Source organism: Megascapheus bottae, chromosome 2 (genome assembly GCF_031878675.1).
Source record: "Megascapheus bottae isolate mThoBot1 chromosome 2, mThoBot2.hap1, whole genome shotgun sequence".
Classification (NCBI taxonomy): domain Eukaryota; kingdom Metazoa; phylum Chordata; class Mammalia; order Rodentia; family Geomyidae; genus Megascapheus; species Megascapheus bottae.
In genome coordinates this window covers 51,280,294-51,299,005 of record NC_143510.1, presented here as the reverse complement: position 1 = coordinate 51,299,005, position 18,712 = coordinate 51,280,294, and the positions used below count along the sequence as shown (strand labels likewise).

At 44.5% G+C, this 18,712-nt stretch overlaps 1 protein-coding gene across 1 annotated transcript in view; it reads right to left on the bottom strand.

Annotated features, from left to right (window-relative positions):
• Window positions 1–18,712, bottom strand: part of Nckap1l (NCK associated protein 1 like) — a 51,198-nt gene that overhangs the window by 10,389 nt on the left and 22,097 nt on the right. The window contains exons 19-26 of the mRNA XM_090326853.1: window positions 14,880–15,025; window positions 14,471–14,602; window positions 10,509–10,727; window positions 8,561–8,691; window positions 4,429–4,526; window positions 4,206–4,299; window positions 3,731–3,813; window positions 3,216–3,296 (exon numbers count right to left, since the gene is read on the bottom strand). Of these exons, the coding sequence (XP_090182979.1) occupies window positions 3,216–3,296; window positions 3,731–3,813; window positions 4,206–4,299; window positions 4,429–4,526; window positions 8,561–8,691; window positions 10,509–10,727; window positions 14,471–14,602; window positions 14,880–15,025 (984 nt within the window). The remainder of the gene's footprint in view (window positions 1–3,215; window positions 3,297–3,730; window positions 3,814–4,205; window positions 4,300–4,428; window positions 4,527–8,560; window positions 8,692–10,508; window positions 10,728–14,470; window positions 14,603–14,879; window positions 15,026–18,712) is intronic.

The window sequence follows — 18,712 nt, the reverse complement described above, 5'->3', positions numbered from 1 at the left end:
TTTTTTCCTCTCTCCCTGCTGCTTATTCCTCTGGCTTAACTCAAATCTTCTCTCATTCAGGCTTCCCTTGATTACTTCAACCCAAACCCATTTCTAGTCCCACCATCTAGCACTGAACACACCTAGCACCAGATATTGGTTAATTTTTCAGAAAAGAGGCAAAACAGAAGGCTTATTTCATCAAACAGAATCTAATTGTTTCAATCCCATGGCCTACTAAAGGGAGAAGGTAGTGCTAAAGTGAAACACATCTGGCTTCAAATTATAACATCCCATATTAAATATATACCTTTAGCTAAAAGTTACATAACCACTTTAAGTCTTGGCTTTCTCATATGTAGCCAGGCCCTGGTGGCTCATGGAAGCTGAGATCTGAGGATCAAGGTTCCAAAGTCAGCCTGGCAGAAAAGATTATAAGACTCTTGTCTTCAGTTAAGCACCAAAGAGCTGGAAGTGAAGCTGTGGCTCAAGTGGTAGAGTGCCAGCCTTGAATAAAAAAGCTAAGGTAACAGTGCCCAGGCCTTGGGTTCACATGTGCATACACACACACACACACACACACACACACACACACACACACACTTTAAAATGATCAGAGACCAAGGATAATTGTCCCGATACTGGACAATTCAGTAGCACATCCTACTCAGAGAATCCCACAGACATTACAATACCTATTCACATTGCCCTTGATACTGACACAGAAGCCAAACTTCAGCTACTTTCTTCCCTGCCCTTCATTCAAATCCTCTCTGAACCAAATGGCTCTGTTTGCCCCAACTTTGGTAAAGCAGATCAGGAAGCAGGCCCATGACCTGTAGTTTCATGGACAAGCAAAGGGATGTTTGAAGAGATGTCAATTCTCTCCTAATTATTATTTTTAATTTTATTGTCAGGATATTGTATAGAGGGGTTACAGTTTCATTCATCAGATAGTAGGTGCATTACTTCTCGCACATTGATACCCCTTCTCATGTTTCTGTCCCTGTTTCCCCCCCTCCTAATTAATTTTGTCTGTTTCAGTCTTTCCTTTTTTTTTTTATCTGAGACAGAGACTGAAACTCAATATCTGACACTTTCACTCACTGGTTGGCAATCTACCACCCAAGCCATGTCTCCAAAACCTCTAATCTAGTTTTTGTCCTAAGGCTTGAGCTCAGGGCCTGGGCAATATCCCTGTTCTCTCAGGGCTGGAACTCTACCACCTGAGCCACAGCTCTACTTCCGTTTGGATTACAGACATGAGCAATGGTACTCAACTTTCTTCTATATCTCATCCTTCTAAGGCAATAATAGAATCTCAAAAGAACAGGGCATCTCTACCCCTTCTCTGCTACCCCCCACCATTTACCTAACAGCTGGAGCTGTCCAAGAGATGTCAGCTAGACAAGCTCCTGACAGACTGAAGCACTCAGCCTAGACAGCAGCAGCAGCCAATATCAAGTCAAAGACTATTCAAGAGGGCAGCCAACCAGGTGAAGTATAGCCCCTCAATGCCTTTGGCAACTTCCTGGTTCTCAGATGGCTTCAGGTGGATGGGGGTAGGAGAACTTCATAAGTCTTTTTTTCCCCAGGGTAAGAAGAGAGGTAGTTCTTCACATCCCACTTTAATTCTTCCTTCTCACCAGTCCCTAGCATCAAGATCTCTCTCCATTAAAGGAATTGGTCATAAGAAAAGTAGCCTGCCCATCACTGACAGGATCTTATCTCCGGGCTTTGCGTGCATTTCCTGTAACATGCTTGCTTGCTCCAGATGATTAAAAGACAAGCTGACTGGGGAGGGATGACTGGGGAAAGGCAGGCCAGGCACCAGCCACTCATGCCTGTAATCCTGTAATAACCTCTACTATTGGGGGTTTACATCCCCCCAAATTGACTGGATATTATAATCATTCTACTCCAGAGGCTGAGACCTGAGGATCTCAGTTCAAAGCCAGCCTTGGCAGAAAACGCCATGGGATGGAGCCGGAAGTTTGGCCTAATGATAAAGTGCTTGCCTAGCATGCACAAAGACGATTCCTCAGTAACACATAGAAAAAGCTGGAAATGATCCTGTAGCTCAAGTAGTAGAGTTCTAGCCTTAAGAAAGCCCAAGGACAGTGCACAGGCCCTGAGTTCAAGCTCCAGGATTGATAAAAAAAAAAAAAAGAAAACTCCATGGGACTCTAATCTCCAATTAGCTAGCATAATGCTGGAAGTAGAGATTTGGCCCAAGGAGTAGAGTGGCAGCGTTGAGCAAAAGAGCTAAGGGACAGTGCCCAGGCCCTTGAGTTCCAGCTCAAGACTGGCACAAGAAGGGGAGGGGCATGGGCAATCAACTCAGGTTACCCATAGAAGCCCTTTGCCTTTGATCCCTCTTCTGTAGCATAGGAGCTCAAGACAGGTGACAGACACAGGGACCAGAAGGTTTAAGAAAAGATAAGAAAAAGAAACTGAAGGCAATGAATAGGAATGGAAGAAACAAATCTTACCCCCGCCCCAAAAAAGAACACCCAAAACCCTAACTAAACAGAGGAGCTATTAGCAAAGAACTTGGCATCTAATTTACATAGCGCTCATTTTGGGTGAAAAGTTACATGTTTTAATCTAGACTTCAACTCTTACCTTTCAGGAATGTTTCCCCAAGCCACACAGGGCTCCCTACTTCTCTTTGTACTCCCCATGGCTTCCCAGCCTTCTTTTTCCCTCTCCACACACTTCTATTCTGGGCTTGGGATTTGAACTCGAGGCCTAGGCACTGTCCCTGAGCCTCTTTGTGCTCAAGGCTAGCACTCTACCACTTAAGCCACAGCTCTACTTCCAGCTTTTTTCTGGGTAGTTTATTGGAGATAAGACTCTCACGCACTTTTCTGCCTGGGCTGGATTCAAGCTCAGCCTCCAGAGGAGCTAGGATTAGAACAGATGCCAGCCACTGGTACCTGGCCTCACTTAGCTTGTTTACTCTTTGACTAGCACTTTCCCAGTTAAGCCACACATTCAGTTCCAGTTTTTTACTGGTTAACTCTACATAAGAGTCTCTCAGACTTGTCAGCTTGGGTTGATTTCGATCCTCAATCCTCATATTTTAGCCTATTGGTTCGTTAGGATTACAGGCATAAACCACCAGGCACCCAGTTTCCTGTAAAGTTTTTCAGAGTTATGCCCCTCTTACATGATCCTAGTGACATACTTTTCCACAGAAATTCTCCTAACCAGATCCCACTTTGATTCCATACCTTGATGTCTGTGTCTGGAGTGACAAAATCCTTCAGGGACTCAATGGGGCCCATAAGAAAGGGGCAGTGAGAGGAGAAAACCTGGAGAAAGAAAAGGTGATTGAGTCCACAGAGCACCAAGCCAACACCTCCAGAAACAAGTAGGAAGGAAAGGAGCCGGACACTGGTGGCTCACACCTATAATCCCAGGTACTCAGGAGTCTGAGCTCTGAAGATTGTGATTTGAAGCTAGTTTGGGGCAGAGAGTCCATGAGAGTCTTATCTCTAAACTAACCACTAACAAGCCAGAGTAGAGCTGCAGCACAAGTGGTAGAATGTTAGCCTTGAGGAAGAAAAAGCAAAACAAAACAAAACACTGTCTTCTGATGCCTCCAGGTCCCTCAGCTGAGCTCTCCATAGAACCTCTGCCCCATTCAACTGCTTCTCCTAACTGTTCACCAATCCTTCCCTCTACTTCTGATGGGAAGCCTACCATGGTGGCACTGGGATTCCTTGCCATCTCTGCCCCTTCTCACCTCTTGAAGTCCCTCTTGGGCCATGGCCCTAAAACTGAGAATCACTCCAATGATAGTCATGCGCTTCAGTACATTTTCAGCCCCTAAGAAGAAAAACGTTTGGTAAAGAAGAGAACTTAGAGCTGGGAGCTAGTGGCCCACACCTATAATCCTAGCTACTCAGGAGGCTGGGATCTAAGGATCCTGGTTCAAAACCAACCTGGGAAGACAAATTCATGAGATGTTTATCTTTAATTACCAGCAAAAAGTCAGAAGTGTAGCTGGGGCTCAAGTGGTAGAGCACCAGCCTTGAGTGAAAATACTAAAGGAGGATACAAGTCCCTGAGTTCAAGTCCCAGTACTGGCACTTAGAGAGAGAATGAGAAATTAGAACAATAAAGATGTTTCATATCTAGCCTGACCCCTCAAATCCCTGAAATCCCTTGTCATTCACAAGGTGGTTACCATGGCTCCTTTTTGATGCAGGGGGAGGTACCTGTCAGCTGGGGCAGCAGAGATGCCATCATATCTGGTTTGCTAAAGTTAGATCTGATCTGAACAAGTACATCCATGTTTTCCACCACCAGCTTCTGCAGCCCAGGAACACACAGGCACCAAGAAGGAAAAGAAGAGAATACCCCATCTCTCTCTCAGTCCCCACCACTCTCCCCTCCTCCCCCAGAGAGGGCCTCTCCCTGGGTGCCAGGCTTCCACCTTACCTTCAGTTCCACGATCTGAGAGGTCACGTGCCACATCAGATTTTCACTCAGGAACTTCATGCCATAAGGGCCCAGGAGTTCAGCCAATGCCCGCATCTCTGGAATAGTTTCAGAGACACTGGAACACTTACACAAACAGCTATAGGGTCATTTGAATATTTAAAATGTCATCCAGTAAGGAGAAGAAGAAAGAAGTGAAGGAGGGGGAAGAAAATGGCCTGCAATCCTACATTCAGGTAACAGGTCTACCAATGAGACACCGTCTTCCCACTGGCGCTGACACCACAACTTACCACAAAACATCATTCTTTGATCGATTTCTTGTATGAACCTGGACTTCCCAGTCCCTTCATTCACATCTGGATTTCTCTCTCACTGAATTAGCTCTCCTCACTCTATTCTATTTAGGGCTCAAACAAGTCCCTGAATCTCTCTGAGCCTATTTAATATGCTATAAAATGAAGAAATTGTTATCTCCAGTGAAATCCTTTGAGTTGATGTGATAATAAGAAATGACATTATTAAGAAAAAAAACCTTAGAATACTTAGAGATACAGATGAACACCTGTTATTCATGCTGCTCGGGAGGCGGAGATCTGAAGATCACAGCTTGAAATTTGCCTGGGCAGGAAAGTTCATGAGACTCTAATCTCCAATTTACCAGCAAACCCCCAGAAGGAGAGAGGGAGGGAGGGAGGGAGGGAGGGAGGGAGAGAGAGAGAGAGAGGGAGGGAGGGAGGGAGGGAGGGAGGGAGGGAGGGAGAGAGAGAGAGAGAGAGAGAGAGAGAGAGAGGGAGGGAGGGAGAGGTGGAGGGAAGGAGGAAGGAAGGAAGGGAGAGAGAGAGGGAGGGAGGGAGGGAGGGAGGGAGGGAAAGAGGAATAAGAAATTAAACTGTGACACATATTAAATCTGAGGTATGAGATACAAACAAGGGTTGTTAGATGTTTGGCCAAGGTTATTTAATCACTTTAGGGGAATTTCCAGAAACCCAGGACTATGCCACCCTGCTCCTTATGCTTCTCCCAACACAGACTATTCTTTTCTTACTTAGAGGCTAGATTTTTCTATGGCTCTCTCTTCTTCCCTTATTTAATGCCTCATTGTCCCAGTTTTCCCCTCCTTGGGTTTGCTCTTGATTCTTTTATTTCATAAACAACACATAACCTCTGAGTCTCAGCTCCTTTTTTTTGCTCTACATTTTTATTTCTCTATATCTAGCCTTTTCTAATGTCTTATCACTCACATTCTAGCAAGTCCTTGCCCTTTGTGAATTAAATAAAAACCTGCCTGAGGTTATGCCATATGAGAGACATGAGTAACAAATTCAGCTTGGAAGAATCTCTGGCTATGGGCCATCCCAGCAGAGCCAGCCATAAAAGACCAGAAAGTACCAACGCCACAGTCGCAGAAGAAAGGCAAGTCCAACATCATTGTTCTACATTCTGAAAGGACAGGAAGTTAAGACTCTACACTCCAGTCTTTGAAAGCAAAACAAATAGGTATCCATATCCAACAACAACAAAGGGAGCAGAGTTGGTACAGCAATTGACATAGAGTTTGGTCCAGAATAGATACTAACCACATATTTAGAGTTACCCAAATAGGACTGAGAATGTGACTTAGTGATAGAGTGCTTGCCTAGCATGCATGAAGCCCTGGGTTTGATTCCTCAGTACCGCATACATAAAAATAAATAAATAAAATAACTAACCAATTACAAAAGAAGTGAGTTAATAATTAGAAAAAAATCCATAGCTAATAAAAAAAAATCCATAGCTGATCACCTTAAGTAGTGCTAACATGGCCGCCAGAGATGAAGAATGGCTGAATCGCCCTCTCAGAAGCTGGGCTACCAGTTTGATATGCAAAACTAACTAACTTCAGTTGTCCCTACCCCCCAGCTATCACCCTAGGGCATCCTTTTCTCTATCTATCTATTTTTGCAGTAGCATTGCCCCATCACCATGGCAACCCAGGGAAATTGGGGTGGGGGTGGTAAAAGGAAGAATGTGCACTACCTCCTGCTGCTTGTCAGTTGTCAGCGAGACCTAAAGCAGACTTTAGAGGCTGCCTATAGCTTGTGGGTAGAGTTGATAGGAAGAGGACACTCAGACCCTCCAGCAGGTAGAGTAAGTGAAGGTCAATTACCTAGGGAGTCCAGGTAATAGTAAGGAGGCAGAACTGGAAAACAGTGGCGTGTGCTTTGGCTTTCTTAATATCCCCAAAGAAACTGGAGAACAGAGAGGGAAGCATCAGTGGAAAATCTCCTGTCTGTTTCGGACGGTGGGCACCGTTTTAAGTTTGTGTGCTTGTTTATGTATTTAGGCAACACTTGGCTTTGAAGTGGAGGCCTCACACTTGCTAGGCAGATGTTCCACCAGTTGAGCCATGCTCCTAGCCTTTTTACTTTCCTTCTTTTTTAGGTAAGGTCTCTCTTTCCTGGGCCAGCCTGAACTGTGATCCCCCAAATGTACATCTCCTGCAGAAGTGAGCAACACACATGCCCCACCATGCTCAGTTGTAATAGTTGAGATCATTCTCTCACACCTCTTGAAAACAACGATGATTCCAATCCTCACCTCCTCAAGTAGCTGGGGTTATGCGTGTAAGCCACCACACCCAGCCATAATCTGAAATATATATGGAGATGAGGGGAAGAAGGAGGTTGACTCTTGCCTAAATTAGTCAGTGAAACAACTCTGTTTAAAAAGAAAACAAGACCTATATGAGTTCAAGTAATAGATGGCCAGTCTTGAGAAAAAAAAAAGCTAAGAGACATAGCCCAGGCTCTGAAGTCAAACCCCAGTAGCAGCACACACACGAAATAAAGGAAGGAAGAAAGAAAGAAAGAAAGAGAGAGAGAGAGAGAGAGAGAGAGAGAGAGAGAGAGAGAGAGAGAGAGAGAAAGAGGGAGGAAGGAAGAAAGGAAGGGAAGAAAGGAAAGAAGGAAAAAGAAGATCCCTCTAGTTTTCCAACTACTATATGTTCTTTATATGTTCCCTTCTCCATACCTATAACACATGTATGTTTCTCTGTCTGTCTGTCTTTCTGTCTCTCTCTCTCTCACACACTCTCTCTCTCTCTCTCTCTCTCTCTCTCTCTCTCTCTCTCTCTCTCACACACACACACACACACACACACACACACACACACACACACACACACACTACCATACACTGGAAAGCAACTCTGCACTGTTGTGATGTTTCACAGTTCTGAGTTGAAATCTCAGTTCCATCATTTATGAAAGCATGACCCAGCAAGCCATTCTGGACCTCGGTGTCTTCCAATGAAAGATGAGGAGAACCAGAGTCCGTCTGTAGATTGTAAACACTTACAACTTAGCTGACAATAAACATCATTCATCATCTTCACCTCATCACTCCTATTAAACATCACTGATGCAAACACTGGTCAAGGCTCTTCCAGGAAGACACAGCCATGATATCTGACTCTGTTTCATCACTGCAAGCATAACAACACCTGCCCTCCCCCTCCCTGCCTCTACACATTACCCCATTCCTCTTACTGTGTATGCTGCTCTTTTATTCTTCTTGGTTGAAAGCACAATAACCCTTTACCACTCTTTGAACATTAAATCCCTTTGTTTCACTTGAGTGTGCTTGCCTAACCCCTAAATTCTCCTTCTCCCTATCTTCAACAACCCTGACCTATTCCTCAATTCTAAGCTATGTTCCGAATATCACTGCTCCCAGGGTCTAGCAGAAAGACTGTCTCTGAGAGCTAACACCTTTTAGTCGTAGCTACTCAAGAGGCTATGATCTGAGGCTGGTAGTTTGAAGCCAGCTGGACAGGCAAGTCTGTGAGACTCTGATCTCCAGATAACCAACAAAAAGCAGGAAGTGGCTCAAATGACAGAGCACCAGCCTTGAGCCTAAAGGGAAGGGACAGCATCCAAGTACAGGGTTGAAACTCCAGTACCAATATGCACACACATACACATACACAGGTGCACACCCACCCATATCCACCCCCCCAACACACACACACACACACCTAGCATAGAAGTGGGAACTCTAGGTAGGATATTTGGGCATGTTCAGTAGGCCAAGGAACTGTTTGAGAGGGAACCTTTAGCTCTATAGCACAGAGACCAGATCCTGGACTCACCAGAGATGTCTGAGAACTCCTCTGCACTGAAGTTCTGCTCCCCCTCTTGGGGAAGGCTGATGAAGGCCTGCATGGCTGGAGAAAAGATGATGGTCCCGCTGCTTGTCTGGCGGAGGAGACTTTCTAGGTACCTACAGGGTGGGCCAAGAAAGTTAGTGTCCAGCCTCTTCTCCCTGACCCTGCTCCCCATCACCATTGCTTAAATCAGAATAAGAAACTCCACTAAAGTCTGGAATACTGAGAAGAGCCTCAAAGAAGACAGAACCGACAGCTAATTATCACCCGCAGGCTATTGGGTCAAAAACAGTCTTAGAAATATAATTCCACTTGTCTTCTAATCTGCAGGGTATTTCACTATACTGCCAAATGTAGGAGTGTGCACACCCCTCCCCCTAAAAATCACACTCCCCTCTTTTTTCCCCTCAAAGTCCCCTCTTGCTCTGACCCTGTGTTATGTAACACAAGTTCAAGCTGTTTAAAAAAAAAAATAGCAGGCCAGGAGTTTTGGCCTAGTGGTAGAGTGCTTGCCTAGCATGCACAAAGACCCGGGTTCAATTCCTCAGTACCACATATATAGAAAAAAGCTGGAAGTGATGCTGAAGCTCAAGTGGTAAAGCTCTAGCCTTGAGAAAGTTCAAGGACAGTGCTCAGGCCCTGAGCTCAAGCCCAGGAATGGCAAAAAAAAAAAAAAAGAAAAAAAGGGGGAAAAAAGCCAGACACAGTGGCTCATGCCTGAAATCCTAGCTACTCAGGAGGATCTTGGTTCAAGGCCAGCCCACGCACTAAAGTCTCCAATTAACCACTAGAATTAACCACTAGAAAACTGGAAGTGGCATTGTGACTCCAGGGGTAGGGTGGTAGCCTTGAGCTGAAGAGCTCAGGGATACTGCCCAGGCCCAAAGTTCAAGCCCCATGAATGACCAAAAAAAAAAAAAAAAAAAAAAAGCAACAGCTGGGAAGTAGTGGCTCATGCCTGTACTTCTAGCTACCCCGAAAGCTGCCTAAGCCAGCTAAAGACAGATAAGATTCTTATCTCCAATTAATCACCAAAAAGCCCAAATCCTAGGGCAATACTCTGGTGGTGCAAAATGGTCCCTTTTACAGGGTCTCCTTCCTCTCCCTCTCCCTTTTCCCCTTCCTTTCCCTCTTCCTCTCCCTCTCCCTCTCCCTCTCCCCTCTCTCTTCTCAACCTGACCCAAGACATCCATTTTCCTTACCTGCTGGACTCCTATTGGCATTTGTACTTGGAAACTTTCTTTCCCCTAAGGGGGTTCTCCTTTGTAGAAGTTTGGGCTAAACTGATATTAGATTAAGAGTGCCACCCAGTGGCTTGGGGAGGTAGGAATCCTAACTCCATTCCTTACACAGTCTCAAAGGAAATAGTTCTAAGTCAACCTTCTCTAGTTGGAAGAGGCCTTCTTCCCTGCTCTTAACAATACGGTCATATTTGAGGATGAAGAGATCCTGCTCCAGAGAGATTGCTCCAAGCAGTGTGGTTCTCAGAGGGAGAAGCCACGACAGAAAATGAGACATAAGACATACCAGAAAGAGGAGGCAAATTGTTGTTTAGTTGGTGTTGTTGCTTTGAGACAGGGTTTACTGAGATTACAGGTGTGTGCCACCATTACCTGACTGTAAAATCATTAAAAATCGAAACAGTCAAAATACAGAAAGGCAAAGTCAGGAGCTAGAGATCAAGAGGCTAAAGATCAAATGGCTGCAAGGCGGGATAAGTGTTACACTGAAGGTCAGGGGGAAACAAAACAACTCATAAACAGAGAAGCATTGGGTTTGCTCCCAGCTGGTTCCTCCAGTCTTTAAGCAAATGAAAGACTCCTTTGGAGGCCGGTGACAGTCCGAGGAGACAATACTTAGGTCCTGAGATCCTGCCTGTAAAGTAAGAGTGCTAACCAGGAAGTACGGCAATGGGAAGCACAGAAGCACTAACCAGTTTGTATAGAGCGTGGTAATGGTCTGCTCCCCACACGCATCCAGGGGCTGCGTCTGCTGCAGGAGGGCATGACGCACGACTCTAGAAGCATCTGTGCCCAAAAACTGTGCCAGGGACTGAATAAGACTGATGTATGCTTGAACGCCTGCCAACAGCTCAGAAGGCCTTTGGATCTCCTGGGTTGTAGCATTGTAGCCAGCCAAACACACAATAGCTCTAAGGGACCAAAAACAGAAATAAAATCAGAATCAGTATTGCATGTGACTACACATATGGACCCACTTAAAACTCATGGCAAGCTGGGCACCAGTGGCTAATGCCTATCATCCTAGCTACTGAGGAGGCTGAAATCTGAAGACCAGGGTCTAAAGCCAGCCCATGCCAGTCCAGGAAGTTAAGTCTGTAAGACTCTTATCACCGAAAATCCAGAAGTGGAGCTGTGGTTTCAGTGTAGTAGAGCACTAGACTTGAGCCAGGAAAAAAAAAAAAACCTTAAAAAAATCTCAAAGGAGCTGGGAGTATGGCCTAGTTGTAGAGGGCTTGCCTAGCAAGCACAAAGAACCAGGTTCAATTCCTCAGTACCACAGACATAGAAAAAGCAGGAAGTAGTGCTCTGGCTCAGGTGTTGAGCTCTAGCCTTGAGAAAGCCCCAGGACTGGCAAAAAAAAAAAATCTCAAAGGAAATAGTTCTAAGTCCCAAAGCCCTGAATCCAAGCCCCAACATCATCATAAATAGATAAATAAGTAAATAAATTAATTAATTAATTAACCTCATGGCAACATAATAAAGGCCTGGCAGTTTTATTCGCAGTTTGACGGATAACAAAACTGAAGTTCCATTCTGAAGACTACTCATCTAGTGAGGAACACAGCTGGGACTCACATTTGGTTTCCAAGCATTGTGCTCTTTCCTTTCTCCTCTGGAGAAATGAGGATACACATACACACACACACACACACACACACACACACACACACACACACCTGCAACTGAGGGCTCACACCACTTGCATGCTCAGGCCCAGTGTCTGTCTTCTCTCTGAGAAGAGTATTGGTTCTGACTGCTGACAGGAATGGAAATCATGCTTAGCCAGGCATGTGCAGTGTCATCCCCAGTGGCCTCAGATGCCAGCCAGGATAGAGCCTCCCTGCCTGGAAGACAGCCGAGGCCCACCATCGGGACTGCACACCTATGCAGGGACACATCAGGAAGAGCTCTCTCCTCCAGAAGCCCCTACTTCCCCCAGAATACCTTCCCAGGTTACCTGAGGTTACACAATTCAAGTCACTGCTTTGACTTAAGGGGTTTTTGTTGGTGGTGTTTTCCATTTTTTATTTTACTTATTCATTTTGCTGGTCCTGGGCCTTGAACTCAGGGCCTAGACATTCTCCTGGAAGTTTTTTTTGTTTGTTTGTTCTTGTTGGGGTGTGTGTGTGTGTGTGTGTGTGTGTGTGTGTGTGTGCTCAAAGCTAGCAATCTACCACTTGAACCATAGCTCCACTTCTAACTTTTTATGGTTAATTGTAGATAAGAGTCTCACGGACTTTCCTTTCTGGGCTGGCTTTGAACCATGATCCTCAAATCTAGCCTCCTGAGTAGCTAGGATTACAAGTGTGAGCCACCAAGCACCAGCAAGGATTTTTCTTTGCTTTAAAAAAAGCTAGCAAAAATAAATAAATAAAATAAATCATTTGGTGAAGAGAAGCAGCCCACTTCAAGCCTATGTCAGTCATTTATTCCTTAGTACAAGAGTCTCCCAGACTTTCCAAGCTACTAATGTCTGGAAGTTTATATTTGGTTGGTTGGTGCTCTTGACAAAATGTTTATAGTAGGAGTGGGTACTGGAGAGTCTGCTCCCTAGATGTAAGGGGAAAATATCCCCTGATATCACTTTAAAGGAAATAATACAGAAGAGACAGACTTTACTGAGATCAAACCTCTGCACCAATCCTGGGGCTTGGAGAACAATGATGTTGTGAAACAAGAAGCTGTGCCCTTAAGGGAGAGCTCAACTAGGGTGCCTGTACTGCTCCCACACCCAGAAACCAACCCTAGCCGCTGAAGGGCTGCAAATGTGCAATTACCCCACGGTCATCTCCTTGACATTGTGCTAACGTGTATGGAGTGAAAGCAAAGCAGTTTTACCTTACTCAAGCAAAACCCTAATTGAAAGATAAATGTACATCGCTCAGAGTCCCAAGACAGACTCAACACTGCCCTTTCTGCTTCTACTCCTGTTAATAGAGCCAGAATGAACTACAGAGGCAAATCTGCAGCTCTGCCCTGAGCTAGTCAAGGCTCATCTCAAATAAAAACCAGAGTCCTAGACAAGTGCTGGTGGCTCACACCTGTAATACCAGCTACTCAGAAGGCTAAGATCTGAGGATCTAGGTTCAATATCAGCACAGGCAGGAAAGACCATGAGACTCTTATCTCCAATGAACCAGAAAAAAAAAAAAAGCTGAAAGTGGAGCTGTGGCTCAGGTACTAAAGTGCTAGCCTTAAACACAGACACTTAAGGAAAGTGCCTAACCCTGAGCTCAAGCCTAGTACACATGCACATGCAGACGTGTGTACACACACACACAACTAAAATCCTAATAATGACATGCAATATTCACATGATGTGCCTCCCTTCTGCCCCAGCTAACTACAGGTCCACAGTCTTTCAGCCACAGACCCTCTGGCCTCAAACATTCCAGTACGTTCTCATCCAGAACCTTGGTACCTGCTGTTTCCTCTCCCTACAATCCTTGTTCCCCTGAGAGGTGAACACCTGGTTTCTTAGCTCCTTCTATAACTCTAACAGATGCATACACACACACACACACACACACACACACACACACACACACACAATCTCCCATCCCTGCTTTAACTTTCTGCTTAAGGCTTATCAACATCTAATCGATGTTTGTAAATCAACTCCACTGCAAGGTTAGCTATATAAGCCAAAGGTTTCTCATTTTTTCTTCCTATATTGCCATATCAACAGCATATAGAACACTCCTGACATGTAATAGATATTCAATAAATACTTGTTGAATGAATATGCTACATATTCTAAAATGCAGAAGACAAAAAGATCATTCATAATCATTCTTCCCCATTTCCCTAGTTGCTGACCATAGACAGGGCAACAGGGGTGCTCCTCATACTTTAAAGAACTGCGAAGGAGGGAAAATATACAGGAAAGGGATTGTCTTTTAAGGTCTGGTAGATGTCACAAGTTTGCACTCTGAATTACCTCTTTTTGACCGTACTAAATTTTTTAACTCACGGCCCACTCTTGCTTGGCATACTAACTCAGCTAGTGTTCAATCCCACTTGAGCCATGCCTCTATTCCTGCTGTGTGTGTGTGTGTGTGTGTGTGTGTGTGTGTGTGTGTGTGTGTGTGTTATGTTGGCAGTAAAACTTTAACTCATGACCTATGTACTGTCCTTGCCTTTCTCACTCAAGTCTGGTGCTCTACCACTACAGCCACACTTCCACTTTTGGCTCTGATGGATAATTGAAGAAGAGAGTTTCACAGACTTTCCTGAATGGGCTGGCTTTGAACCTTAATCCTCAGATCTCATCCTCCTAAAAAGCTAAGAGTAAGGGCTAGGAATGTGGCTTAGTAGTAGAGTACTTGCCTAGCCTGCATGCAGCCCTGGGGCCGTGAGAGAGGGGGGGGAGGGGGAGGGGGGAGGGAGGGAGGGGAAAAAGAAGGAGGAGGAGGAAGAAGGAGGAGGAGGAGGAAGAAGAAGGAGGAGGAGGAGAAGGAGGAGGAAGAGGAGGAGGAGGAAGAGGAGGAGGAGGAGAAGAAGAAGAAGAAGCAGTAGCAGCAGCAGCTAGGATTACAGGTATGAGCTACCAGCATCTAGCTCATCGCATCACAACTGTCAGGCTGAATGTGACAGAGCTCCACCTTGAGATCCACCACCCTGTGCACACATAGTCAAGGAAGCAGGGTACCTGTTGAGCCTGGTTTCCAGGTGGCTGCTGAGATACTCAGAGGGGAAGACAGTGTGTTCGAACACGGAGAAACTGTATACATGATTCATTGTCAGTGCCAGTTCTGTCAAGTGTAAGTGGAGCTTGTCCATGCTGTAAAGTAAAACAAGTCTTGATTATGAGTCTGGCACTATCTGCTAATGCCAGGCCCATGGGCCCTCAGACTCTCTCATCTTCCTCCCAGAGCAGCTCCTGTGGATGCTGACTTCAAACACCAAGGAGAGGGTTCACACTTGCATCGGCTCCCTCAGCCATCCCTTCCCACAGCCTCTCCTCACCTCTCTTGTTTTCCTGTACCACCTCCTTTCTTCCCTTTCATGCCTTGCGGCAGGCAGCTTATCCCTCACCCCCTGGAGACCCGGCTACTCACTTGGTGACAATGCTGCGGTTCTTCCGGTGACTCTCCGCTCCAGGCTTGTCCTTCTCAGGCTCTCCTTTCCTGGGACCCTGCCTCTGCTTCATGGTCTTCTTGTTCTTGGCTTTGCTGATAGTGGTGGCACAGTGCTTAGGGAGGAGCTTTAGAGAACATGCAACCCAAGGGAAAAATGAGATTGTTTGCTCTCAACTATGAGAAAGGTTCTCTGCTATTGTCTGTTCTTTTTTACTCTCTCTCTCTTCATACTTCTCTCATTGGGGCCTACTTGGAATGAATGTACTTGTCTCTTTTAGTTGTCATAAATTTCTCCCATGTACAACCTCGAAGTTTCAAGAAAAACTTTCCTAACAGGAAGAAAAAGAAAACCTCACAAGTAAACATAGGAAGATCAAGAGCTCTGCTCAACTGTGTGCTTTGTAGGGCTTTGCAACATAGGAACGCAGATCTGGAGGTTTTGTTTGTGCCGGTACTGGGGCTTGAACTCCTCTCATCCTCCCACTCTGGCTTAGCTTTTCCACCCAAGGATGGTGCTCTACCACTTGAATCACATCTCTAGTCTTACTTTTTGTGAGTTAATTGGAGATAAGAGACTCTTCGATTTCTCTGGCTTCAAACTTTGCTTCTCAGAGCTCAGCTTCTTCAGTCGCTAGAACTACAGACATGCCTATGAAGCCTAATCTTCCCTGGAACTTGCCACACAGCCCAGGGTGCCCTCAAACTCAAGGTTCTCCTGCCAGGTGGTCTCCTCCCTAAATTACAGAACTACAGGCCTACACCACCATGCCTGACAGAAAACAATGATTTTTTTTTTTCTAGACAGAACATCTGTCTCATGGGCTACATTCCTTCCCATTCTGTCTCCAAGTCACCCACGCCACCACAGGGCTCCAAATAGAGTTATATTGTGGCTAACAATGTCTTCCTACTTCTCCTTCTCTTTTTAGAGAGAGAGAAAAAAACTATATATATATATATATATATATATATAGTTTTTTTCTCAGCAGTTAACTTAAGCATCCATCTTGCATCTGTTCGCATCGCCAGTTAGCTCTACAGAAAATACAGAATACAACTGGATATGCAGGCGTTTACCTTCAAGGAATCAACCTGGGATTCTCACCTTTGATTCTGTTACAGGGAAAGTACTCTACTGAATTACTTTAAGTAGTTGTACAAAAGAGTTTCATTTCAACAAATCGTATTATGAATACAGCAGATCCTGATCAATGTCACCCTTTCCCTACCCCCATCCTGGAATTACCTTTAGGTTAGTATATGAAAGTTGATTTTGATTGTTTTTTGGGGGGATTGGGATGGGATTTGGATCCTGACACTTGCTAGGCATTTGACCCACATGCCGCAGTCCTTTTGCTTTTAGTTTGTTTTTTAGATAGGGTCTTGCTCTTTCCTCCTCCACCCCCTTCCACATCCAGGGCAAACCTCAGACAGTGATCCTCCTACCTCTGCCTCCTACGTAGCTAAGTTTGATTACATGAGTGCCCCACCACACACATCTTGCTTTTGTTACTTCATAGACATACTTTTTTTTAAAGCCAAATGCTTGGTTATTTTGAAATAAATCAAGTCTAGCTTGACATGTCAACCCTGAGACTGTGTAAAAGTGTTTATAGTAGGGCCTGGGAATGTGGCTTGGTGGTAAAGTGCTTGCCTAACATTCATTAAGCCCTGGGTTTGATTCCTCAGTACCACATAAACCAAAAAGAAAAGGCTAGAAGTGAAACTGTGGCTCAAGTGGTAGAGTGCAAGCCTGGAAGAGTGCTGGACAGTGCCCAGGCCCTGTGTTCAATGCCCAAGACTGGCAAGCAAAAAAAAAATAGTGTTTATGGTTGATAAACAATCCTTGAAGCCAGGTACTGGGGGCTCACACTGTAATCCTAGTACTCATGAGGCTGAAATCTGAGGGTCCAAGCCATCCCAGGCAAGAAATTTCATGAGACTTGAATCTCCAATTAATCATAGGAGAAGCCAGAAGTGATGCCATGGCTCAAGTAGTAAAGCAATAGCCTTGAGCAAAAAGGAGTCCACATCCAAAATTCAAGCCCCAGGACTGGCAAAGAAAAAAAAAGCTGAAAGCAGTCTCCCAAAATGTAACTCCATTAGTAATAGCACCATTAATTATTTACTCCAAGTGTTAACTCTGGAGAGCCAAGATTCATTAGGTTTCAAAAGTACAGATGTATACACAAATTATTCATCCTACAGTTTAATCATCCCTGTTACAGCAATGAGTAAATCTCTTCCCCTGTCTCCCTTGCACATAGTATTCATACAGAGTTGATGAATATACCTATAACTGTGCTCATTCGCATACCTTCTTTGTATTAAAGCACACAGAGATTGTGCACCTTCTCTCCCAGACACCTACCACAAGACTAGTGTCCACTAAACATCAACTAATACAAGATCCACATTATTATTGAGTGCCACATATTTAACATGCTCTACTTAATTTATATTATATCACTATGAAGAAAGTACTTTTAGCTTTATATATGAAAAAAAGTAAAAAGCTAACCAAGCTCTGGTAGCTCATGCCTGTAATCCTCGCTATTCAGGAGGCAGAGATCTGAGGATCACGGTTTGAATATAGCATGGTCACAATTTGATTCCATCTGGGCAGGAAAGTCCTTGAAACCTTTAGCTCCAATTAACCATCAAAAAATCTCAAAGTGGAAGTAGAAACCTTGGGCTCTCCTAGCAGAGACTTACAATAGAGCAAAACCTAGATACTTAAGGTCATATAGGATGACGCTAAATGAAAGGACCTCCAGAATATAGAAACAAAAGCCATATAATGTGTGATTATTGTCCTTAATGTACTATGTTATTTCTCATCTCTTTTACTGTTCTTTGGTTATCTCATATTGTTACAGTATCTTGCCTTGTTATCTCATATATTGCATATATGTTTATTTGGTTATTTGAAATAGGATAGGGAAGGGGGAAAAACAAGATGAAGGGCAGGGGTGGGGAGAGAAATGGGGACCAAAACATGAGAAAGAGTATCAATGTTTGTGAAGTCATGCATCTTCTATCTGGAAAATATAACGTAACCCTTCTACTGATTACAATAAAATATATGTAAAAAAAAAATCTCAAAGTGGAGATGTGGCTCAAGTGGTAGCTCTCCAGCCTTGAACAAAAAAGCCAAGCAAGAATGCAAGACCCTGGGGTCAGGACTGTAGCTTAGTGGTAAAGTTCTCGCCTAGCACGCATAAAGCCTTGGGTTTGATTCCACCTACAAAGGAAAACCTGAAAATGGCACTGTGGCTCAAGTGATAGAGCAAAAAGTGTGAAAGGACCATGACCAGGCCCTGAGTTCAAGCCCCAGGCCTGGCAAAAAAAAAAAAAAGAAAGAAGGAAGAAAGGGCCCTGAGTCCAAACTCCAACATCAAAACACACACACACACACACACACACACACACACACACCCCTGAAGTAATAATGTAACTGTGTGTTTATATACACACTATGCATGCACAGGCATATATATCCACATCCTGGCTCCTCTCAACTACAAAATTACTACAAAGCCTGACTCAAGGCCAGGAAGGGTGTGTAATGTGAGCAATCCAAAGACTTCAGGGCAATGGCAAACCTATTTCCTCGTTTGCAAGTTACTAAAATTTAGATTGTGCTAATTATGATCAGGTGCTCTGAGTCAGTCAAGGGAAGGGAAGAAGGGACTTCTTTACCACTTTACCACTAAGCTACACACACACACACACACACACACACACACACACACACACACACACACACACACACACAAAAGCAGCCCTGAGCCTCCACACAGAAGAGATGC